Here is a 26,585-nt window from a genome sequence, read left to right as displayed (position 1 = left end):
GCCGCCCGCAAAGGTTCCGCCCTCACGGGGAAGGAGGCGCCCGAGGTGCTCCGGGGCGGAAGGAACGGCAGAAGTCAGAGGCTCCGCAAGCAGTCAGAAAGTGTTATTAGAAAACTGCTGGGAATTTTTATGCCCTGGCCTCCTATATAAGCGCAGAAAGGAAGGAAGAGAAAGAGATGGCGAGTCTGGTCCCAGCGCAGCCATTCAGCCCGGGGTCCTGTCCCTTTTGTGGACAGGTGTCTCCAGCCCGAAGATTCCCTTTCCCGAGGGATACAAGTGGGCCCGTACTGATGCGAAGTTTTCTTTAGTTTTTGGCTGTTTTAGCTCGTCTGCTGGGCGGGGTGAGGCTAGCTCAGGCTGGGTGCGGCAGGCAGGCAGCTCCCGCCCGTTCAGCCGCTCCGGGAAAGCTGCTCCGACGCGCGGCAGTGACAGACGTGTAATCAAAATTGTACTTAATAAACTCATTTACCACGTCAAAACAGCCATTGTTAAAGTCCCAGAAGGATTAGGGATTAAGCTAAGAGAGGAGATAAGGTGGAAAAGCTGATCGTTGACCTCTAAAGTATTAGAACCCATTTTCAGCTCTGAGGATGACCTCTGTAAAATAAAGAATGTTTCAAGATTCTGAAATAGAGTAACTTTTTCACTGTTTGGAGTGATAGATATGAGGAAATGATAGATGTCATCGGTTGCATCAATAGAGAAAACAACTGCATATAATAGGTATAAAAAATGCACCTGAACTCATTTGCAACCAGCTTTGACTTATTGGTGAGCATTTCTGGATAAAATGAATTTTAAAGAAGAATAGTAATATAAATTTAGAGATTAAGTTCTTTAATGAACTGTAGAGAAACCTGAAAAAGTCACATATACTAATCAAAATACTGAGAAGAGGTTGCTTCTCAGTTCATGGAGAGCATGGGAAAATGAAGCATCCAGTTGCCTACCAGTGCCTTGAATATCTATTCTGATTTACATCAGGTTTTCTGTCACTTCTTTTCTTACATACATGTATGATGTTAGGGGCAACAGTGTACACATTTTTTTTCCCTCTGTATTGACAGAGTTAATTATATTTTTTGTCTACATTCCCAACTGAGCAAGTATACCAAGTGAAATAACCTTCTGTGCTAGTTCATAAAAAGAGTCTGCAAAATGTTCCATACAGAGAGTGCCTCACCTCATTTTGGTTTGTTTGGAGGGGTTTTTTAAGCTCTGCTGATCAATAGCTGAAAGTTCAGAGTTTCACATTTCAGCTGCAAGTGTGAGAGACCCCTCCCTCTTTGCCTGGCACAGTCCACAGCAGCGCTTTCCTTTCCAGTTTGTGAGCAAACCTGTGGACTGCCACAGGGATGGGAGCCTTATCTTGTGTTTGGTGAGCGTGTTATTTTTCAGGGCAGCTTGGTATGTGAGGGCTCAGGGGCTGGGTACATTCCTGCTGGTAGCACAACACGGTCTCTGGCTGCTTTCCATGTGATCTGCAGGCGCCACATTTGGCCACAGGGCAGGTCATGGGGTGGGTCAGAAGCCACAACACCTTGCTGATTAGAAATGTGTGCTCCCCTGCTACTGGGGAGTATGGGGAAACCATACATCAGGTGACTTTCATGTGCAGTGCATAAGATTTGCAGGTCTGCAAAAGCCATCCTGATCACTATAGGTCAAGAAAACAGGACAAAAAGCTAATGTCAGCTGCAGATGAGTAACTTCCTGCAGTTGACTACCTCTGCTCCAAGGTTGCCTTTATAACTCTCTGCCTATGCACGTCTGCCTGTTGTCATTCCCTGGTTTTTTAGGCTGTTTTCTTCCACTTGGTTTCCTTCCACTGCATTTCCCTTTGGTCAGTCACATCTCCAGTATGGGTAGGAAAACTTACTTCTTGTAAATGCCAATCCAAGCTTAAAAGTAGGGCAATATAAAGAGATAATTTACAGAATCTTACCGAGGGCTGTTAACAGCTTCTTGGGTATTCCTACCATATCTAGTTAAGAAATCTCGTGCTTAAGTGTGTGCTTCTTTTTTGTTTCCTTACAAGGAGTGTACTGCATAGCAGCTTGAGAAATACAGGGTCTTTATTAGAAAATATCACTTAAATAACAGCCATTGGCAGAAATCCCAACTCATGCTTTAGCCTATCCCCCTGGTATCACACAACTGGTTTAACTTGGTTCCTGTGATAAGTTTTTGACAATTGCAACTTTTTTGTCATGATTTACTTTTAAATTGCAAGTAAGCAGCTGCAGTACAGTCAGCGTAGAGTGATTTTATGATGTTCAGTACCACATACCAGAGGTAGCTTGTTGGTTTTATTAGGAGGTCTGGTGTAGATGTCATAGTTTTTCTATTTTGGGTTGTTGGTCTTTCCTTCTCAGTGTCTCAGTCTTACACCCTTGAACACCAATTGTCTTCCCTTTGTATTCCTCCTCCATTCCACTGCGGTGCTCTACAGTGTTATACTGTAGTTTATTGTGGTTTGTGTCAAGTTACTTCATGAACTGTACTGATACTGGTATCCCAAGTGTCTTTTATTAATCTGCCATAACAGGTCTGGAAAGCATCGAGAATCTGGAAATGGAAAGTAAAAATAACATAGTCAGCTTGGCTTTTTCCATGTAATATGGTTGTTGACCTAATATCAAACTAGGCTGTCTGCAGGTATCACCAAAGGAGGCAGTGCTGTTGTGTGACAGATAATGGGTGAAGGAAGACAACAAAATACCAACAAGGTCAATAAAATCCCAACAATCCCAACCACAAAATCCCAGCAGTCCCAGCACTTCCAGTCAGCTGCTCATGAGAGACTCTGCCTAAGCCATTCACAACCCCCATGCTGCCCTGATCCCACCTCCACCTTTCATCCTGTTCCTGTGAGAAATGCCAATCATGAAGTCTCCTCTTAGGGCTGCTGTCTCTGCCGGGGGAACAGGGGTGCAGAGGGGCTGGAGTGGGAGCACTGCCCCCTTACCTGTGCTGAGGGTGGTGCCTTCATGCACTCAGTGCTGGCAGGAAAAGGGAGCAAGGTGTGGTGCAGAGTAGGACTAAGCATACAATCACTGGGACTTACTGCTGTGGGTGAGCCCCTTCTCTTTCCTTTGCACCCTGAGTGCCAAGGGGTTTGATGCTATCCAGGGAGAGCTACATATTGCATTCAGCCTGGTAATGCATCAAAAATATTGTGTAGTTCTCTAAGTTACTCCTTTTTTTTTGTGCTACAGGAGACACTGCCAGGAGGATGACAGTGTGGGCAAACCCCAGTGGGAGTCAGGTCAGGTGTAAGGGTGGCACTGTCCCAAATCAGGCAAGTGCCACAGAAACCCAGGTTTAGGAAAAAGAAAACAAAAACAAAAACAAGCAAAAACCACCACAACAACAACAACATAAAAACCCAAAAACAAAACAAAACAAAAACCCAAAACTAAATCAAAACCAAAACCAAGAACCTAACTCAACAATTTTCTATTTTCTGCCAAAACAAAAGGATAACACATTAGAAGGAAAAACACTAACAAACTCAAACAAAAGCCACACACATCCTCCCTTACCCCCCCCAAACCTCCAAATCTGCCTTTCTTCAGACAGGGTACAGGATAAACTGGATTTTTTTTTGTAGCTGGTTAGTGGTTTTTTTAATCTAAAGAGCTACTCCTGTCCAAAACTTTATTTGTTCTTTCTCCACTTAGAATAATTTTAATTTGTAAGGGCTTAAAATCCATTACCCCAGTCTTCCATTTCAAGCCATTATCAGCACTTCACCTGTGAACTAAAGTGTCAAGTTCCAATAAATTTCTCATCTAAGCAGGCACTTTCAGAGAACATAATATTCAGTCTTTTTTTCAGTGTGCTCACTCTTTATATTAGACAAATGTATATTAAAATTTAATATCTATTATGGGCCAATCCTGCAAACTCCTCTTTATAATATCCACTGGTTTTCTTGCACAGTCTTAATCATGATATACTGTTTGGAGCTGATAACAGATTCATGACAAAAGAAGAAAGATCTGTCAGTGACTCATCCTTTTGACTTTCAAACTTTATTCAAATTATCAAAAAGTGACAGTGTGTATTTTGACAAGTTTCAATACTTCCTTCAAAATAATCAGTTCCTGTGGAGTAATGAGATTTTTTTTTTTTGCCCCAATACCACTGATGCAATCTGAAGAATGTAGAAAGTTTAGATGGTGTCTTCACTTATCAGAGCCAAAAACATCACTTATTGCAGAATGTTGTCCATGAGAAGTAATATACTTTCTCTAATGTGTGGCTGAGCTTGAGAGCTAGGCTTTTGAATACCAGTGATGTCAAGGATTATCAGTCTAGCCATAGGAGTTTCATGTTGCACCAGTTCTTAATTTTAGGCAATTTCCTACCAAACCTTGGCTTTAGATAGTGTAAGCCTCCCTAGTGAGGACCACGTATTTCAGGTCATAATGTCTGTTAGTGAAAGTTTTTACAAAATTTAACCAATGGTTTGTAAGGAAGAAAAGCAGTAAAAAAAAAAACTGTCTCAGTGGATTCTTAGTTAACATCTCCATATCAGGGTTTACTGCTGTGTGGGTGTGCTAGGGTGAGATTCTGTGTTCTTTTCAAACCTATTGACTCCAGTGAGTCTATGTGATCTAAATACAAGCAGGACTTGGGTCCTTTCTGTCACAAGAAGTATGCTCTTTGTAAAGATAGGAACAGTCTGATCTAGTGGGTGGCATCCCTGCCCTTGAGGAGGGGATCAGAACTAGATAATCTTTAAGGTTCCTTCCAACCCAAGCTTTTCTATGATGCTATGAAAATATCTAAAAACATACGTGTGGTGATGTTTTCATATCTATTTTTGAAAAATATCAAATCCTCTCATTCTCTGTTTATTTGTTACACAATATTGTGCATTTCTCCAATGAAATAGCTTCTTGATGCTGTATCCTACTTATTGCAGTAGGGGAATTTCGTCTTCTGTGGAAATGTAATAAATGTTTTAAGGTAGTCTGTTATACGTCTGTTCACTGCCTGGAATATATACAATTTACTACGCAGTTATATCAGTGTGTGTTGCAAGTCTTCAACAACCAGCAGACCACCTTGGATACATTATTTAGTGTCTAGATCATAGCTGCCTTCTCCTTAATCATTTAGAGGTAATCATAAACTTCAGCTGGCAGAACAAGGATCTCTTCTTGAGTGCATATTATTCTTCTGATTAGGATTTGATGACAAAGTTGATTAATCCTTTATCTTCTCTCTCTCTTTTTTTTTTTGGTTTTTTTTTGTGTGTGAAGGATTATTCCATTGTTTCATTTCCTTGTTTGTAAAGTTTTAAAATAGAAGAATAAAAAGTGAAGAATAAACCAAAAGGAACTAGAAACTCTTGAAGCGTTTTTGTAATGGTTATAGTTCACCAGCTACTGTAACTGTTCAGAAAAACAATCAATTTTTGTCAGGGAGATTTTTACTTCCATTACAAGGATTTGTCACATATCCTTTACCTTGATTTCCGTTTCCTTAACTTGATGTCTTCTCTGTTGGAAAGACAGGCAGAAGTGCAACAAAAAGGAAATGTTGAAAGAGCAGAAGATAGCAAGCAAACCTTCATAAGTTTCTCATAGATTTTTTCTCCAGTGATGATTCTTTCCTTTCCCTGTATGGACAAATAAATGCCATGTATCATAGAAAGGGAACACCAGGCACTGATTAAATATCATCACCAACTATGGAAAAGAATCTTCTCTGACACCTCTCGGGCCATAGTGGGGGCCTAAAGCATCCTACGTTGAAACAGTTGCAGTTGTCCTGTATTAGTTCAAAAGAAATTAAGTCAAAATGTAAAACTGAGCCCTAATTTCTAAATTTCTACCGTTTCTCTTTTTATATACAGGAATACATGAATGCAGAAAATTGAAACACTGATTACTAATACTGCCTATTACAGGAATTGTTGTGCATATGTGAAGCACAACTAGATGATCAAACTTTTGCTGTGGAAATGAGTTCATTATAACAACATGCTCAAAAATTCACCCAAAAAAAGAGTGGAACAGTGGGATGGAAGAGCACACATAGGTGAAGCACAGCTCTGAAGGCTGGATTCAGAGCCATTGAGTAGCAGACTATCCTGTTTTTTGCTAACCCAAAACATACAAATTAATATACGGATCTGCTTAAAGGAAAAATGACACCAAAATAGTGTACACAGCTCTAGGGAGCACAAACAAACCCAAATTATTTGATTTCAGATGAAGCTCTGCACACTGAAACCAAAAATTTTAAATACAAAAATGCAGTTAGGTTTTCTGTTTTGGATGACTGTTTAGAGGTCTGTGAAGAAATCTTCCAAATGCACAACAAATTTGCTAAATCAAAAAAAGGACAGAGGTAGTACCTAAAAAATTGTATTATTTTGTTAATTACAGGATACAGGCTTGAATCTTACAATCTATATTGCAGCATGTTTCCAGAAAAAACAGGAAGGAAAATCAGAAAACATCCACAAAAGTGAATGTGCTAAAGGGCTCAGGAAGGGTTGAAATAAATTTCATTTATTGCAAAAAAAAAAAGTAAAGAGACAAGGTATGGAACTGATAAACCAAAAACTGTACAGCCTATCTGAGACTATCATTAATATGAGTAAGCAGTCATATAGCAATGCAATTTATCATTGATCACTTTTGTTCTTCATAGGACCTACCCACTGTTAAGCAAAGGACAATTTTCCAGAGCAGATGGGATAAAATGTGCTCTGAACTTAAATAAATACACGTATTTCCTGGTCTTTGTCTGAAACTAAATTGAGTCTTGCATTCATAGAGAGTAGAGCTGGGTGGATTCCTGATGGATAATGTTTTAATTTTAGGACAACCTAAAATATGGAATTAAAATACCTTATTGGAGTTGTTCAACAGCAGAAGGGCTTTTCACTTTGGCAAAATTAGGCTAATAACAAAAGCAGCATAGTAAAATTTTAGATCAAAGGTGTGATACGTAAGATCAGCCCCCACATATGTATTGGCATACAGGGAGATAACAGCATGAGATCCTCATAGAATCATAGAATATCCTGAGTTGGAAGAGACCCCAGGATCACCAACTCCAGCTCCTGGCCCTGCACAGCACAATCCCCAGGGTCACACCATGTTCCTGAGCACTGTCCAGATGTTCCTTGAGCTCTGTCAGGCTGGTGCTGTGAGCACTTCCCTGGGGAGCCTGTTCCAGTGCCCAATCTCCCTCTGGGTGAAGAACCTTTTCCTGATATCCAACTTAAAGCTCCCCTGACACAACTTCATGACACTGACTCTTTTAAGGAGATACTTTTAAAATGTAGGGTTGTTTTCTGTTTCCAGATATGTCTGTGAGGTTTGCAGCATGAATATGGATGGGATAAATATTTAAAATAGATACTACTAGCTTTCATAATCTTATCCAAGAGGCACAAGTCCTTGAGACTTAACCATTTATTTCCTCCTTAGAACTGGAAATAACACCAGTTGGAGGTACTGAACCCAGCTCAGTTGTGCTAAGGGATGAACAGTCCAGACTTAAGGTGCCATTTTCAAATTCACCATGTTGGTTAAGTTGGCCTAAAGCAGGAGAAAACTATGCACTAATAGGATGAGCAATAAGTAAAGAACCATTTATGAGGATGCACTGAAGAAGGAACAGAAGAAGTTATTATCATGTCACTAATTAATTGAGCCACCATATCAGGGTGATGCAAAAGTGTAAAGAAGGAAAAATCCTGGGATTTTTTCTTATTCCCCTGTACTATTAAGGAAAATGAAACTGATTGCCTTCTTGATAATTAAGCTGTATTTCATCAAAAACTATCAATTTGTACAGCTAGTTTCTTCTCAAACAGTATTAAATCTGTAAGGCCTTGGCTATTTAATAACACTTCAAACTACAGGAATAAAAGTTTCCTATTATTTTAGGTTGGATAATATTGTATGTGTCCAATGATCTATTCCTTTTGAAACTGAAGATGAAAACTTATTTGCCAATTTATATAATGATCTGATTTTTTTAGAATTTATTTGAATATTTCTCACAGAATCCAATTTTAAAATTTTAGCCTTCTCTTTATAAGGTCTTGTGAAAAACATGTTCTGGTATGAAATGGCTCAGTTTAACAGCTAATGTAATAGTGATTTAGGTTTTTTGCCAACGCATTCCCATTTATCTCCTAATAACTTTCATGAGCAGACATTGAGGATTAAGTGAAGACTTTTGGGAGGTCTGCCTCTACAAAGTATAAAATCACAGCTGACAATTCTAACTTTCTAACAGAAATGTAAATGTAAAGAGATAAGATCCCTATTAAATTATGGTTTGAGCAGGATTGTACTTTAAGTACCACTGGGTTTAAAACAAGAGTGGGTGACAATGTAAACTGGGAGTATCTCACTAGCATATTGCTTAGAATATTTTAAAAACCCTTTACTTGCTCCAGGAACTTGAGTCAGCACAGCTAGAAAAAACAAAACACAAAATGTAACTGACCTTTGGTCATTATCTCATCAGAAATACCTTTTTATTTTAATTTATTCATTTTTCCCACATTGTAGGATTGGAAAATGAATGCATTAGAATAAAAGGAGAACATTGTGAAGAGGTAAGGTATCCAAGAGGAGACAGAGTAGCCAGAATGTGTGTATGGTCTGTGACTGTTTTGCACTGCTTTTTCTGTACAGAGCACACTTAGCACCAGTGCAGTTGGTTCCTAAAACAGCCAAACCAGAATGCCATGAAATTGCAAATATGAGATAATGACTTCAGGCACACACACAAAAATATTAGAAAAAAAGAATCACCCAGTTAATTGCAATTAATATACCACAATTTTTCAAATGTTCATTTAAAAAAACTCAAGAGTGTGGCACATAACTTTTCTATATATAAGAATTATATCCAAGAGATCCAACTTCTGATATGCTTAATTTATAAACCCTGGATATTTGGACACACCACAGCAGCCTGACTGAGTTTGACTGTCAAAAAGTCAGTGTAGAGAATTCAGAGCAGAGTTTGTCCTTGGAGTTTTGTTTCTCCCTTCTTTTGAGAGTTGAGACCTCTTGGCAGATTTAAAACAGTTTTGTAATGTAAGCAAAGACTAAACAATGAAAATGAATTTAAAACTTACATAGTTTCAGCCACATTAACTCCCTGCACTATGTAACACTGTATAAACACGAGCAAATAGTCCAAACTAACTACAGCAATTGTTCCTCAAAATATATTTTTTTAAGGATTATATAGACAAAAGCCTGGCAAGTAAGGCTAACAATACCATCGTTTAACAGCTCTTCTGTGCTGAAACTCTGGAAAGTATTATTTTCAGTGTTTCAGTATTTTAATAGTGTTTTGAAATTGCTATCAAATAATTCCAGGACTGCTTAGCACAATAATTGAAATAAATTAGAGTATTTTTTGTCACTATGGACTTGATCTGCCTCCCCCACTTTCTCAGAAAATTATAACTGACATATTTCTACAGTTATTGGATAGCATTATACCAATCAAAGAAGTGCAAAATGCAAAAGGCATTTAGCTAATTTACAAATAAAGCTAAACATCCCAGAAATTAAGACCTGGAAGAAAACTTCAGCTGGGGTAAATTGTCTTTGCTCCTGAAGGTCTCCCTGTACCTCCTCTTATTGTGTTCAATAATTAGTCCAAAGTGCCAGCTAGCAGAGTTCCATTTAACTGAAAAAAACTGGCCTGGAGATTATCACAGTAAGAGAACAGGAGTCAAACAATAAAATACTTAATTGTGTACAACAGAATGCAGGCCATGAGCCTAATTTAAAATCTTACTTTCATTATATAAGCCCACAATTTGAAGGGGACAACCTGTCATCTTGCTATCTGACTGCCCTTCCATGCAAAATTATGACAATGGAAAACCAGCAAAATTCTAGACATCCCACAGACTTTTGCTTTTGTATTTATTAGATCAAAATCCTACTTTGGTTACATACTTTCAAGGAGTGTTGTTTCTTTGTGGGCTTTGCTGACAGGGTTTTATAGAGTACAGCAGCTGTCTATGTTGTACCGGTAGTAATGATAGATAGGTCTTCTAAGCGGAGAGATATTTTACAGTATCTTCTAAAATTTTTCTTCTTTACCCTCACTTCATGGTTTGAATTGTTTCAAATTACTAAAATTCATACTCAGATATCAGTTGTTGAGAAGAGGTTTAGCCAGTTAGTTGCTCTTTAAAATCTGAGCCTATGTGCCCCTCTTTGGCACTGAATAACAGAGAATTCATCAAAATATTATAAATTGTTTGTTCTATTTCTTGTGCAGACTTGTGCAAATTTATGTCAAATCAGATGACTGCTCATAGGAAGTTTATGTTTCCTATAAAAAACGGAAACTTTAAAGAATGCCTATTGCTGATTAAATTTATTAATTTTATGTAAGTTTAATTTTCAGTATTTGTCTAATAGAGAAAGTGTCTCTCTTGATTCCCATATCTTGGGTTCCCTTACAACAAGGATTAGATGACTCTTGGGAACTCAGATGTCAGTGAACAAAGTTCAGTAGTATTACCTCAAGGGAATTTATCATCAACAGACACTGATACTCCTCTAAAAATACTGATGTTAGGTGAGATGCTATGGAACACAAAGTAATTTCTCTCTGTACATAGTAAGACACACAAACTGAAGCCCTGGCTTCAGACATGCTGGTACCAATTCACCCAATAATACATCAGCTGACCTCCATTTCCTCCCTGCTAATCGCACAGCCACTCTCTAAATTACTTAGTTGGTGTTGTGATGCTAACATCTCTTCATCTAATTCTGTGGAAATGTGGAAATCCATTTGATCTTAGCGTCATGAGGATAGCATGGCTTCTTTTGAGAGCAAAGTATCAGACAGCAGCAATCTGAAAAGTCTTCCTTGCTTTTCCCAACTCTTCCACTCTCCCACCGAGTGGCCTGTGCCAAATACTTTGTTTTTTCATCTTTAAATTGAAACTCATAACAGCTGCAGTTAACATAACTAATTCATTAATATACCTCTGTGAGATATGCTAATGCAAATCTCTTGTGGTAAAATAGTTGTGACTCTTTGTCACGTGCCTAACTGGAATCTTAAAATCAAAGACTGTGGTTCTCAGTTGTTACAGGTGAGGCTTTATTTAGCAGCTGTTGCTGTTTTGAGCTTTGTTAGGGAGTTGAGTACTGTCAAGAGGAGTTGTACCATTTTGTTGCTGATGTTATAACCTATTGGGGTTGTTTCTGGTGGCAATCCCTGATCTTTCATCTATTTTTTACAAGCCATGCCATGACTGTACATCAGAAAAATCTCAGATTACCAATACCTTAGAACATGTGATGGATTTTGACTTTGGTTGATGTTGGTCTAATATGGAAAGGTTTGCTCAAAGGAGAACATTATTAGTACCAACATTTGGTGCTGTTAATATAATCCAAAAAAAGGGATCTCCTGAGCCATGTGTTGATGCAGTTTACTTGGTGTGGGGTTCTAGCATGTAATATACCCACAGCATAAGGGCATGCAGGACTATTTGCTTGCATCTCTAGCTTAAATCCTGAGCTGTGTTTTCTAGCAAATTAATATTCAAAGGGTGAAGGGACAGAAAGAGTTGTACAACATCATGTATAGCCTGCAAAAGAAACAAACACCTTTTAAAAATATCTATCTTCCTCTTTCATGAGTGTGTATTCATTCTTCATAACACTTATGTATCTGTTACAATAAGACACAAAAAGGAAAAGGATCAGCTTTAGCTGTTCAGAGAGCATTGATGTAACTTCTGCCCTCAATTTTTAATAGTTAGAGGGCTAGATGCATGGGGAGAGAAGATGCAGCTGAGCTCAGTGACAGTCTGAGAATTGCCAACATGAGGAGCAGCGTGCATGGTGAACCATTTGGACAGAATGAGTGGACAATGACTCATTCCAGACTTCAGTAATATCACAGGGCGTCAGAAGGATTGTTATGAAATATTTACACAGATTTCTTTGAAGCAGTTTCCCTAAATTGTGTACAGAACTTGCACAGAAATCTCTGGAGCAGAAATCCCTTTTGCACCTGGAAGCCCATAGAAACTTAACCATGATTATGAAATTGGACCTGAGGATTTACAGAGACAATATGCTTTATTCATCCCTTTCATCAGAGAGAGTTGAACACTGTAGAGAACTCACAGCTATCACCTGAGAGGTCTCATTTCCTCTTTTCTGAGGAAGGTGGTAGGACAGGCTGCCTGGATGCCCATGAAGGCATCAGGACCAGCTGTCTTGCATCTCACAGGCAGGCCAGGTACTATAAACATCCAGGAAGTTCAAACACTATGAATTTGCACTTCAAAACAATGAAAAGTGGTCACCTCCAAACAATTTAAAAGATACCTTGAGATGTGTCTTGATACTAATGTGACCTAAATACAATAATTTCATCATTGAAGACCTGTGGAGTCTTCCAGAGATTAATTAAGCAACACACCATGTAATACGTGCCCTTTGCAGAACCACTGCAGGGGCAGCAGGAGCACCTTGTTTGCCTTTGATCCCATCTATGGTTGGTGAATGGTATTTTGGAAATCACTGATAGTTCAACAAGGTGCTCAGAAGTAAATTTCTTCCTTATATTATTTAGTTCAGGTCAGGATGAAATAAATAGTTTAAATGCAGCTACTGTGAGACACTGATAGGACTACGGCTCAGATTGCCTTGAAAAGGTTTATGATAAATGTGTTCATGAAAATTTTGTGCATTCTCCAAAAGTGTGGCTTAGTTCTAATCTCCCTGTTATTTGTGCCTGTGAGAGTAACTCCACTGAATCAGAGGCCTAATGCCAGTATCAACCTGGTGAGTGAGAACAGAAGTAGACCATGACTTTCCATATATGTTTTTTCTAATTGTTTTATTCAATTCACTTGTCAGGACAAAAAAGACCTGGTAAGAAACATAAACCTATTTGTAAATTTGATACCAGCTACAGATATGCTTTTCCAAATTCATCATTTTACAATTAGATTTTCTATTTAACTTAAGTAAAGATCTTTGTCAAATTAATGAAGAAACAGAACAGAGTATTCTTCAGGAAAAAAGAATGAGGTAACTGTTAAATTGATGTGGTTTAGTTTTGGATGAGAAAAGATACATATAGATAGCAGGAAATGGCAGAGTACAGCAACTGTTTTGGCTGCAAGGGCAGTGTGTTCATTATATGATATTACAGGGGAGAAAAGGATTAAGACTAGAATTAAAAGAGGCAGATTCTTTTGCTATCACGGATTAGCAAGCCTCCTTCAAATATAGGGAAACATATTTTTGTATACTTTTGTCCAAACTATCAACGCAGTCATATTAAGATACCTAAATTGTTTCTTAATTAAAACCAAATTTTATTAATAAATCAGTGTTGCTAATAAAACAGCCAGCTCCAGAGAAGTTCTTGCCTAAAACTTTCAACATCCCAAATAATGCACAATTAAGTACAAGTGGACAGACACTCGGGTTTTTGTTTCTCCTAAATGATAAAATTGCATCTGCAATGAGCAGGCATTTAGTTAAAGCCTCCTTTTTTTGTCTCTTCTGAAACTTGCAGGGAGACAATGAGATGACACTGATCTGCATGGAGAGTGATCTACCAAGCAGTTAGTTAATGTAGTGGAGGGAAATAATATTACAATGGCAACTCAGAAATGTTCAAACATGAGTACTATTGGCTGTACATTTGAGTAAATCTATGCCAAATAAAAGCCTAGAAAAACAAAACTCTTTGATCTCAATATGTTTAATGCAGAAATCCACTCCAAAATGGGAGTCAAGAGTTCATAGCAAATTCTTCCTCATTTACTCTGGCAATTTAACTAGCAGATGCTGAATCGAGCTCAGCCCAGGACCAGATGGTATTCATCCAGAACTTCTAAAGGAAATAGTAAAATTATTAACTATGATGTGCAATCTATTGTTTAGAACTACATTGTTGCCAGGGAAAAAAATTTGTGTAAATGTGATTCCAATGTTTAAAAAGCACTCCGTGGGAAGTAAACCCTTGAAATTGTGAGCCAGTCTGTAAGCCTGGCGTTCAGAGAAGGAAAACTGATGAGGACTCTAATAACAGATAAAAAACTCTGTACAAATTTGTAGAGGAAAGCTGCACCTTATACACTTGGAGTCCTGAGTATGTGAACAAGGTGGTCCAGTTTGTTTTAAACACTAACTCCATAGTTGCTGGGATTTGCACAGAGTATCATTCCCTCACACATTCTGCTCTTGCTTTTGGTTGAAATTAGTACCTTCTGGAGTTAGTTATGGCTCAGTACTTACCCCTCAGCTGTTCAAGCCTGTGCTGCACCTGCTGTCTCCTACCACTGTGATCCAGCTCCTTGGCTGCCTCGCAGGGTGAGCTGTCCAGTGCAGCCTGGTGAGTTTGCCTGTTTGACAGCTCTGTGCAGCCTCCGGCCGTGGCTGCTGGCCTCACTGGCTTCACCCATCTTGCATGTGCTTAGCAAGCATGTCTTGACACTGAAGTGCCTTGAACCTGCACTGGCTTCACAGTGTTAACCACAGCCCTGGCCAGCCTCTCGCACCCTGAGAGCAAGGTGGGACTGTGCTGGGTGGGTGGGTATGGGCCACTGATGGCCAGCTGCATCCAGGGCTCCCAGAGCTACAAGGGGTAATTGAGAACTTGGAACTTTCAATGTAACTTTTCAATCTACTTTCCTACATCCCTATTCCCATTATTCGTACTATAAAGGAAAACTGGCAAGACTGGAAGAGAAAGCCAGGCTTTCCAGTCTGTGTATATCAGGTTTGAGGGGCCAGGATTTGTTATAAAGAACCTGTTACTGCCCTGCTTTTAAGTAAAAGGGATTTTAAATGTGAAATTAGTTTTTCATTCAGATATAGTAGAGATTAATTCCTAATATTAATTTTTATTTCTGGACATAAACAAGCTATATACTGGAAAGTAAAAGCCTATGACTTTGTGAAAACACCAGTGAGGATGATGTTTAATAAAAAAGCCAAACTTTTAAACCACTGAGATCTTTGTGTTTTCCACTGATGTGTAAGTAATGTGCCATGATTTATCAGGTTTATCAAGTTTGTCGAGTTGTGTACAAGTTCTTGCACAGAGGAAATGTATAGGCTTCTTCTCATATTAACTGACAATTCGAATATACTTTCATAAGATTTGATCCACTAAGTGAAATTAGTGAGCTTTTCTATTGACTTGCTGGGGTTTGGATCAGGCAGGTACAACACTTTTGTATGAATCTAGCACTTTGCCAATTGAGATAAATGTAGCTGCTTTTATTTTTCTGAGTCTACCCTATCTTCACTTTACTCTGAAAAATATGAAGACAAGAATCATTTCCATGTAAGGAATGCCAAATCTTCACTATGTTTTTCTCTTCTCTGCTTTTATTAAGCAACTCATACCATTTTAAATGTTAGTTGAGAGACAGATTTATCACTCTCCTCACTCACTGTGTCTCGTTTATAGGCTGTGACCTCACAGGCTGACTCTCAGAAATAGTGCAGAGACATGAGTAGAAGCAATCTTGCAAGGGGTTAATGCTGTAATCTTTTTCTAGCCTGTTTATAATCCCAACAGTAGTGCAGTAACAGAAGAGGGTGGATCTAAAAAGTACCCGGGGGGGATATATGTGTGTGTGTGCATACGTGTGAGTGTGTGTGTGCACACGCTCTGCTTTTCTGAGGGGCCGTGTGTGCCCCTGGAATAAATCTTGTTCAGCCAGAACAGGACTCTGTGTGCTGGGTGCTCCTGCTGGAGAGTCAGAACAGCTTCCTTGCACAGCTGCCTCTCTTGTATTTCTTCTGAAGAATTCATTCAGAAACCATTTGTTTACTGAAAGCATGGGCAGATAGTTACAAACCCACCCTCTTCTTCATCAAAGCTACCCTGTGGATACTGAAGAATGGAAATAGTTGATGCTAGTAGCTTCCTTGGGAATGGTACCAACATTACTGATTTCCTCTGCAATATCATCTTGGAAAATGACACTTTTTTCTGTGTGGATGATGCACCTTATCCTTCTAAAGGTATGTATGGAAAATTGTTTTTTTCCAGGCAGTTTTAGTTCTAGCTGGATGCAGAGATACTGTAGAAAGAAAGAGCTATGCAAGGCATTTTCTCTGAGAGAGTGAAAAATCAATTGCTTGTTTTTAAGCTAGTATGAGAAACAGGTAGCAAAAAATTTAGTATGTGCTGGTTTTCCAAGTTCAGAATTGAACTAGGACAAAATCTGAATATAATGCAAAAAAAACCCCACTAGCACTTTGGAGCACGAAATGCAAATATCTCTGCTAAGGACTTGGAGAAGCATGATTTTTACTCAATTCAATAATGATGGAGTGATCAGATCTGATACCATGTATGAAAATGATTTAATATGAAATCATAGCACTCTGAAGCTGAAAAAAATTCCATATATTAAAATGTGTTTTGATTGCTTGATCTTTTCTTACCTTTGCATAAAATAGGATCTCCCATGGTGAGTGAGTGGTGCAGTCAGTAGCATGAGAAGCACATGTTTTAAGAAGTTGTATTTGACTCTCCAAATGTAGATTGTATTGCTTATATTGTAGATTAATGCTATGCAATTTAGCATTAATTTAAGAATTTCAGCACTTTCAGACATTTTTTGTTTGTGTAAAGACATAAACTTTCATAAAATTGAATACAGAAAGGCTTTTACCTTCTGATTAAAGATTGAAATATATAATCTGAGTTCAATACTATGCAATTGATCTTTTCTTGCGACAATTTTCAGATTTGCATCAGATAATACGGATTCTGCTGTATTGCTTGATATTTCTGCTCAGCATTTTGGGGAACATTCTGGTGATTACGGTGCTGATAAGAAACAAACGGATGAGAACAGTCACCAACACATTTCTGCTGTCACTAGCAGTCAGTGACCTGATGCTCTGCCTTTTCTGCATGCCTTTCACCCTTATTCCCAACCTGCTAAAAGATTTTATTTTTGGAAGTGCTGTTTGTAAAACTGCCACATATTTCATGGGTAAGTCTGGGATGTTTATACTTATTTTGAAGACTGACTAATGAGACAGGTGAGAAGATATTTAAAGATCTATAAAAGTCTGATTGTTTCCATCCATCATTGAAGTTACTATTATTACAAAGAAACAACTTCGTAGTGCAAATCTTCATGGTTCTGGTGTCCTTGGTCTGATCCAGCAAAACAGAGGCGCACACACAGGTAATTTTAATGACATACAGAAGTGTTTTGCTGGATGTGAAGATGTTGCATGATCAAACTTTAATGAGGAACCCAGCACATGCACTTGCTTACCCATCACCGACAAGATTCTTATCAGTGTTCAGATCACCCACCAGAAATGATGGGCTTGTACACCCTCAGCAAGGGCAGAATTTACCCACAGATTTTGGCAGCAGTGATACATAAAAAAGAAAAGAAATGGGCCAAAGTAGGTGTCATTTGCAGAGCTAAAAGTTAGCACAAGTACTCTTTGCAGACAGACCAGGTGTGATCAGAGCTAACCAGAAGACCATAAAACGCAGATATAGATTTTAGAGGCTGACTTTAAAAAGCATTACTTTTGTATGCCTTGTCATACCCCTTTTGGTTGTGGACCTAGGCTCTAGGATTTGCAAAATGTCTTGGTTGTGTATGTGTGTGTAAGTGATAGTTTGTCTCACTTTAATATTTCCTCTGCATTTGATAATTTCTTAACAAAAAAAAAATCCAAACAAACAAACAAAAAAAAACCAAACCAAAACAAAACAAAACAAAACCAACAAAAAAACCCCAAAAACCAAAAAAGAAAAAGAAAAAGAAAAAGAAAAAGAAAAAGAAAAAGAAAAAGAAAAAGAAAAAGAAAAAGAAAGAAAAAGAAAAATGATTATGTAAAGTTTTTGCTGCTTTGGGAGCCCCTTAGTTGATTAGAGAAAGCGCTGGTCCCCTTTCAACCTGTGCCCTTGAGAACTTTGATGTAATGTGAAAGTACACACCTAAAGTGTGCGAATGGGAAATCAACATCTTTTTGTAGATAAAACCAATAAAACTAAAGGCCATGTTTAAACAATTATAATGAATTGCTGGCAAAAATATCCTAAAACATTACTGAAGCTTTGTCATCTTTCTCTTATTGCACACAGTGTAAATTACTTTATTAAAAAATCCAGTGAAATAGACCAACATAAAGTTTCTTCTTATTAAGGTGTTTTATTTTAGGAGTCAGAATGTGAAGATTTTCCACTAAATGCTCAGGTAACAGAGGCATCACCTGACAAACAGACACTGACAACCATTGCATCAACTATGCTCAATTTTTCATCTTAAAATGTCTCATTTTAAGATGTAGAAAAACAAATTTTCAATTACAGATGATTTCTGTAAAGCAAACCATAACAATATTGGCATTTGATAGTCTGACACATATTCACAAAGACAAATAAAACTCATTTACTGAAAGAAAAATTTGTGGCAAAGTTAAGAGGAAATATTTATAATTTAACAGTGGTGAACTTGGGCACCTCAATGACAGAAACACATACAACCACACTATACTTTATAAAATATGAACAGAAAAAATTGAGGGTACTCGAAGGACAAAGATTCTGCTTTATGACTTCGTTTCTCCTTGTTTGTAACTCCATTACCATCTAATTAAAAAGTTGTAATAGGATTAACTCTCTTGAATGAGAAAATCAGATCACAAGTGAAGCAGGACACTCATAAAAATTAAAATAATAAAAAAAGGACTGTGAACATCTGTGTTAAGAGGGTAATTAACTGATTTCAAATGCTTTGTTTGAATTTCAGTGCAATTAGTGAACAAACCACAGTAGCAAAGAGAATAATTAAGAGTAAAATTGTCTTCTTTCCCTGTTACCAGAATTTTATTATTTGATAGTGTGTATTTCTTCTTGGACTTTGGGAGTAAGAGAAGTGCAGAGCAGGAATATCAGTCTGGAGCAGTCTGGAGACCCAGACCCACTGCCCACACATTCTTCACTGACTTCATCAGTGTGGTGTTTATAAATATTTTTGCTTATAAACAGTTTGCTATATTTTTAAATTTTTGTATGCATACAGCAAGCTACTAAGACCATTTGAACAAAACATAAGCTTTAAAACAAGAGAATAACTTTTTTCTTTATTTTATATGCATAGGTGTCTCTGTAAGTGTCTCCACCTTCAACCTGGTTGCCATATCTTTGGAGAGATACAGTGCCATTTGCAAACCACTGCAGTCCAGGGTCTGGCAGACAAAATCTCACGCTCTGAGAGTGATTGCTGCGACCTGGTGTGTGTCCTTCATTATCATGTCACCATACCCAATCTACAGCAAACTGGTACCTTTCACCAAGTACAACAACACCACAGCAAATATGTGTCGGCTCCTTTGGCCAAGCGATGTCATTCAACAGTCTTGGTAAGAATAACTGGCTGTTAGCAAATGTGTAATTACCTGCTGGAAAATGGGATTTTGTGGTAGCAATAAGCCTATGGAAAATCAAGCATTAACCTTCAGCAAATGTTTGCACTCTATCATTCTTATTTAAGATGTAAAAAAACCCCAACATTTTTAAGCTGCTTACATTTTGACGTTTGAATGACTTTTCCTTTGTCACAGGAACGACTGCCCAACATGGCAATGATTCTCACGCCATGGTCTGCTAAGCCCCAACTGTCACTTTAAAGAAAGCATCTGTCATTTGTAGTAGGAATACTGCTTTCACTCATTTACACATAAACTTCAACATTCTCAGAGAAATTCTTGATTAATCTTTGAGAAACACGGACACACCCCTCCGTGTGCTGCCTTGCCTGTTAATTTGTTTGAAAGTTCTTTGTAGCAGAGAAGTAGAACATGAGGCTGAAAATGTCTTATTTGAAAATCCTTTTGGTTGCTTATGAAGAATAGACACATAGGGAAGTGGGGAAAGACATGTTCCCAGTCCTACACATCCAGGCAGGGTAAACAGCAGCACTATCAAACAGCAATAGTACTTAGACACGGTGTCCTTGCACGTTGACTGAACACTGACTGGCACTGAGACAGCGTAAGATTTTTTTTTGATACTGAAGGTCAGTTGGGAAAAAGATTAAAGTCTGCACCATTTTGGTAGGATATATCCACCAAGAGAGTAACTTTGTGTTCATGCTTTCAGTAGTAGTCTCAGGTATTTGGCAGCATGTGGAGGAAGGGTACAGGATGAAATTCTCTTCTCTGTGTCTGCTTACAGATTCCCAGGTGTGTTACTGAGTTTGCACCAAAGTCACAGGGATCAGGAGAGACACAGGCTCATGGATGCATTTAAACATCATTATTTCCCCAACTTGTCGCCACATCAGAGAATCTGTCTAGGAGAGCAGCCTATGTGAAACCTCATAAAAGCTGCTTCCTTTACCTAAGAGATTGCCACTCCTGGGATCCCTCCTTAGGAGTTCTTCATGGCTCCAGGGATGAAAACCCACATTGTGGCTGCTCTGTTTTTGCCCACGTGTGCCACAGCCCTCTAGAAGTCAGATCTGAGGCACAATAATAGAGTAATTTGCATTGGAAAAGACCTCTAAGATCATTGAGTCCAAACATTAAAGTATTTTTAATGTACCAAGAACCCCTTTAAGAATCAGCAGATGTTCATTAATTTTCTGCAAGGCAATTTTCACACTGACCAAAACTACAGGGCATCCAACACTCATCTGGTTAGAGCAGGGAGTCGCACTCATGGGCAGAGAGAATTTCTGCCCCCTTTAACTACTGTGAGAGTGCCCATCTCCTCTGGGCTGCATAGGTGGGATGAAAGATGGTTTTTTGCCATTATAGGTTTTTCCTGCTGTACCTTTCTGATGGAAGCAGGAGAAGAAGTAGGAAGCTTCAAATTTCTGAGATGTCAAAATGATATTTTGTATTGGCGTGAAAAAAAACTTTAAAAATCTTGAAATCCTGTCTTCTCCAACTCTCAGTTTTATAAAAATAACTTTTTCTGGTTTTTTGACATTCCCTATTCTCAGTGTATCTTTTGATTCCTTAGGTACACTTTCCTGCTACTCACACTCTTTCTTATTCCTGGGATTATAATGATGGTTGCATATGGTCTAATTTCATTGGAACTCTACAGAGGAATAAAATTTGATGCCAGCCAGAGAAAATCTTCACGAGGTAACAATACATTTTGGTTTGGGGTGGGCTTTTTAAAGATATGAGCGGTCAGTCATTTTGAGACTAGTAAAAGGAAAGCTTTCTACTTGCAAAAGTGATCATTATGGTCAGTTATGACATGAATTTGCCAGCAGTTACTCTTCTGCTAGCAAATAAACCTCCTCTATGGCTTGTTTGCAAAGATTCAGGGCAGAATACATTAAATTTCTAATTTGCTTATTATAGAAATACCAAGGGTTTTTTTCTGGCTGTGGATAAGGACCATTTTTAAAAATAAATGTCACAATTAAAATTGTCAAATTAAAGTAGAAGCATATAACCTTGAAAACTGGACTAAGCAACATTCTTGCACCGTTTGCATCAGTTTGTATAGAGGTAAGATGTGAGAATATTGGGAGGCAGTGGATTCAGGGAAGCTGATAACACGACTGACTCAGAAGCAGGCCAGTGCTTTCTTTGCAACAGTTGCTCAGCTATGAATTATGTTGTTTATTTAGATTTAGACTGCATTCTTCATTTTTTATTTGGCCGACTGTTCAGAGATATTTTGCCAACTATTTAAACAGCACTTTATATGTACAGAAAGAAGAATAAGTACCTGCAGCGCCAAGTACGAGGATGGAGATGGATGTTACCTCAACAAAACCAAAAGAAAAAGGAAAATGCCATTGCAACAGCTCTCTGCTATGAGCCACAACAAAATAGAGAGAGTGAGAAGCAACAGCTCTTCTGCCAACTTAATGGCCAAGAAGCTTGTCATCCGCATGCTGATGGTGATAGTGGTTTTGTTTTTCATCTGCTGGACTCCCATCTTCAGTGTCAATGCCTGGCGAGCCTTCGACACAGCTTCCGCTGACCGGCGTCTCTCGGGGGCTCCCATCTCCTTCATCCACTTGCTGTCCTACACGTCTGCCTGCGTGAACCCCATCATCTACTGCTTCATGAACAAGAGATTCCGCACGGCCTTCCTGGCCACCTTCACCTGCTGTGCCCCGCAAAAGCCCCCCGCCATACGGGGAGAGGCTGGTGAGGAAGAGGAGGGGAAAACAACAAGGGCTTCCCTCTCCAAATGTTCTTACACACACATGTCTGCATCTGCACCCCCCTGAGCTGCACCAGGGGAGGCAATGAGTGGTGAATTGTCTGGCTTTGGAACGTGACTGTGGCATCAGCTGAGCGCCATTTAGTCCTGAGTTAATGAAACACTTCAGCTGGCAGTAAACACAGCAAGAATTTTATGGGAAATTGATGCTATCACTGTATGAGTGTTAAATCACCTTCCCTTCAAAAGTACAAAGGAGGAAGAGAGCTCTGAAGATAAAGGACTTTATGAAAAGCCTTATAAGCAAAAATTTGCGTCCTCTACATCAACAGCTTTGCTCAGTTTTCTGATGCAGTTCTGAGTATCTCAAGATATCCCCAAGATGCAAATAGATTGTCCTCAAACATGAATATATGTAATGCAATCTCCACTTCACTAGATATGCCTCATAAGCAAAAATATTTCTGTTATATTTATAGTATCTTTTCACATTATTTTAGCTGAGCTAATACATGTTGAGATAATTTTGGTGTCACTCTCACAGGAACTCTGAGGTGGTGAGAATGGGCTTGTCCATGTGAAATTAATGCTTTTAAATAAAATAATTTCTTTTTTAAAAAATAAAATTAAAATAAATACCATTGGCTTTGTGGGTGGAATGCTGTCTTCATTCTGGCACTAGCATAATTTGACATAAATGAATGTATTTTTCACTAGTATAAACCCCATAGAACAAGGACAAAGAAGTGACTTTCTTCTGTGCAGCTGAAAACACCCACATATGCAAGTGGTGGGATCTAAGATGAGCCACAAAGGCTCGTGTGGAAATTTCCAGTGGGAAGCACAGGGATAAATGCCTGGGATAAAGCAAAAAGAGGTGTTTTAGAGAAGATGCAGGACTGAAGACACAGGCTGGTGCCCACGGCAGTCACAGTTCACAAATATGTTCACAGCCGCTTCAGGCACGGCACTGCCAACATGGAAATTGGGTGCAGAATGGTGGATACAATGAGCAAAGGCTGAAAGGCTTGGTCAGAAAACAGCTTTTCTAAACTTTGTAGCAGCTATTTTCTCCAACTACATGTACTTGTAAACAGATTCAACATGGAGTAGAACAGCTTTGAACGATGTAATTATTGGTGCTTTGTTGCACAAGGAATCCAGCCTCTTTCCTGTGCAGCACACAGGTGGGTGTGGGTGTTCAGGTCCTGTCCTTTGCTCTATGGAACTCAGATGGAGAAGTTACATTCCTTATTTTGGTTTGTGAAAATATCCTGTTGGAGATGTTTCTATCTTCTACCTGAATCAATATCATTATAAACCCTTGTTATTAGACAGAGATTAAATTTGAGCACAGCATGGAATGTAGATGTGGATATTAAATATAAGCCCTCTCAAGGTTTTTAATCAGGAAAATCTGATCTCTTTACAGAATGATTTTAAATTAGAAATACACTGTGTGTTCCAGGACCCAGATCCATGTTCTGCACTCAGTTATTGCCTGAAATGGTTTACCCTAACAACTTAGGACACAACTTTGGCTATTATTTTTTTTCCACCCAGCTTGTCCACAGACAGGAAATTAAAAAAAAAAAGAATTCTAAACACCATTTATGCACAATCCATAGAAACAACGTTTTGCCTGCCTAGTTAATAAAGTAGCACTGCTCCTGGAACAGTGCTGAGACTACTGACATTGATCTGACCTTTTGCAAATGCCTAACAAATTAAATTATGGGATTTAATTCATAGCAATAAAATGAAAATTTTACTTCACTTACAGATACATGTTAAGACCCTCTACAAAACTGTCCTGTGTGTTGAAACTAAGGAACAAACTTAATTGTTTTCTAATTTATGTGGAACAGTAACAGCAGAAAACATACTTGTGAAATATTTTATACCATTTGAAAGCCTGGATCAATTATAGACAATAGTTTAAAAATGGTTGTTTAACTAAGAAAACTCTCCACATTTTAATAATACACTTGATGTCACTGTTGCTGTCTATATGATGTATTGCAGGACAGCCCATGCCACAGCTCTTTCAAAAGCAAATTCCTTTTTGTAAATGCAGCTTCTCCAGTACCTGTTATGTCACCTGAGTGACATAACAGGATATGCACATTTCACCTGCTCTCACTGATTGAGTCTGAGGATAGTGGTTTCAGATGAAAGCCAAAAGCTATTTTCAACAATGCCTTAATCAGACCTCAACCCCCAACAGCCTCCAGTAGCTGCAGCTGAAAGGAGCAGAGTTTCTGATTGATTCCCTTCTCTTAACTCTCAGGGAGTACAATTTGGAGGTGATGAAATGAGGAAGGCAGGGGAAGATCCTGATGGATCTCCTGATGGAGTGGTGGCTGGGAGACAATCAGGGATGGGTTGAAATGTGCCAATCCCCCAAGGCCCATCTGTGTGTGCGTCACTCATCCCCTCCATTGCCCCCTCTGCACCTATTTTCTTGTTATATCAACACAGTATTTCTTTTGATCAAGCTCCCTAAGCCACAAACCTTATGCCAAATTCCAGCAAGAATTAGGAATTAAGCTTTTGAAATGCAATATAACGATCCAGTCATTTTATATTCTTCTGTCCTGGTCTCCTAGCACAGGAAATTTCAGCCCTTCTGCATCTTAATGCCATTTTTCCTGATCTGTGTATTGCAGAAATCATTCCTGGGTCCAAATGTTGCCCGTTAGTTGTTAAAGACTCATGGCATCCTCACAGTATCTTTAATTCAGATGCTGATGTCACTTGAAAAGGCATCTTCAGCAATAAATATGGGTGGAATAAACATACCAAAATAAAAATAGCCTATGAGATCTTTTCATTTGAGCAGTAGTTTACAGGGATTGAGGATAAAAATCCTATCCTACTACAAGTACTCTGTAAAATCAAACCGTTTTCCAGATGTAGTAGACAAATGGCAAACCAATGATTTCAGGTGCATAATGTCCATAAATCTTGGAAGTTTTTATCTTCTTTCCCTTTTTCCTAGTTCCCGGGGCCTTTCCCCCCTCTGTCTTTCTTTCTCTTATCTCTTTCAGCTGCATGGCACCATGTGATTTTTCTCCTGCATGCTTCTCAGTCTCTAGGTTACTTCCCCAGCACCACCAATTGCTAGATGATTTTTTTCTCTTTGACAGGTTTATTTTCCTTCCCAGATTTACTTTCCCAGAAGGCACTCTCATCTTCATTTCCCCCATCATCTCCGGCTGACAGACTCCTGCAGCACATTTCTCCAAGCAATACATCCTGCCCACAACACAGCAGCTCTGCAATCCTTCCTCACTCCTACTTCTGAGCTCACACAGTGGCTCTTGAACATCAGCTCTCTAATGAGCAGGATGTACTAGTTCAGAAAACAAAAGTGGAGCATTAATTACACCCAGATCCTCCTTTGATACTTCTGTCACTATTACTAGCAACCTCTATTATTAGGGCATGCTTTAATACTGATGCCTTACAATACTGCTAATGCTAAATACAGGACTTGGTGAGGGGTCAAAGTAAAGGTATTTCACTGTTGCCAAGACAAAATACCTTCATGGAAAGCTGTGTGTGGATTTTGAACTCCAGCCACTAAAGGTTTACATCCCTTATACAAGTCATGGCCTCTTTTCCAATACCACCAAGCCCTTCTTGGCAAAGTGGAGAGCCTGTCTGTGATCCCACCTGCTCCTGCATCCTTCCCCTCCTGTTCCTCCTGCCTCTGAGCACAGGGATGCTGCAACCCCAGTACAGCCACCATGGTTCACCACAATGCTTTTCTCACCTGGAATAGATGACTGCAGGATCAATCAATACTGAAATAGATGTTGAGCTAAACTGAGGATTGCTGGCAGAAAAAGATGCCTATTCTCAAAAGGAAAGTATAGAAAGATAAAACCTAATGGTTTTAAGTTTCGGAAAGGATTACGTGAGAGTAGAGGCTGTAGCCATTTTATTACAGCATCGGAGACAGAGAGGTAAAGAGTATAAAATGAAAGTTTGGACTTTCAGTTCAGTTTTATTTGTTTGCAAAATGTTTTGCTCTTCATTCAAATATAAGAGACCAACCAAATACCACTTCATCTCAGATGTGCATGTAGGTCAGCAGTTTGCTTACTCTCTGGCCAGTTTTCCAGTCAATTTTTCTATATGCATTATTAATTTTAGTTAAACAGCTTCAGCTTTTTATGCACAATCCATTCAGCATGCACCCAGCTCTTCTCCCAGGGGTCATGTACAGCAGAGTAATGCATGCCTTTAACACACCAGAATTTCTCTCTCAGTGTGAATAAAAACCTCAACTTCTAGAATTACCTGGTTTTATTTTTTCCTTCTGCAATGCTTGTTAGGCTGCCTTGGATACCTCCTAAAGAAAAAAATGCAAAGGAAATCTTCAT

General features: G+C 38.8%; 1 protein-coding gene across 1 annotated transcript; it reads left to right on the top strand.

Moving 5' to 3' along the window:
* Positions 1 to 130: 130 nt before the first annotated feature.
* On the top strand, positions 131 to 24,300 carry CCKAR (cholecystokinin A receptor). Its single transcript, XM_021554375.3, has 5 exons — positions 131 to 16,037; positions 16,769 to 17,020; positions 19,157 to 19,418; positions 21,025 to 21,152; positions 21,735 to 24,300. Exons 1-5 carry the CDS (start codon positions 15,914 to 15,916, stop codon positions 22,259 to 22,261), a joined length of 1,293 nt encoding a protein of 430 aa, XP_021410050.3. The 5' UTR covers positions 131 to 15,913; the 3' UTR covers positions 22,262 to 24,300.
* The last annotated feature ends 2,285 nt before the right edge of the window (positions 24,301 to 26,585 follow it).

Source organism: Lonchura striata, chromosome 4 (assembly GCF_050655825.1).
Source record: "Lonchura striata isolate lonStrDom1 chromosome 4, ASM5065582v1, whole genome shotgun sequence".
Lineage (NCBI taxonomy): Eukaryota > Metazoa > Chordata > Aves > Passeriformes > Estrildidae > Lonchura > Lonchura striata.
The sequence above is the reverse complement of the archived record's forward strand: the minus strand, read 5'-3'. Positions and strand labels throughout refer to the sequence as shown.

Coding starts and splice junctions, on each gene's coding strand:
- CCKAR (XM_021554375.3), top strand. CDS start 15,914: ATGGAAATAGTTGATGCTAGTAGCTTCCTTGGGAATGGTACCAACATT. Junction 17,021..19,156: donor AACTGCCACATATTTCATGG/GTAAGTCTGGGA, acceptor TTATATGCATAG/GTGTCTCTGTAAGTGTCTCC. Junction 19,419..21,024: donor GATGTCATTCAACAGTCTTG/GTAAGAATAACT, acceptor TTGATTCCTTAG/GTACACTTTCCTGCTACTCA.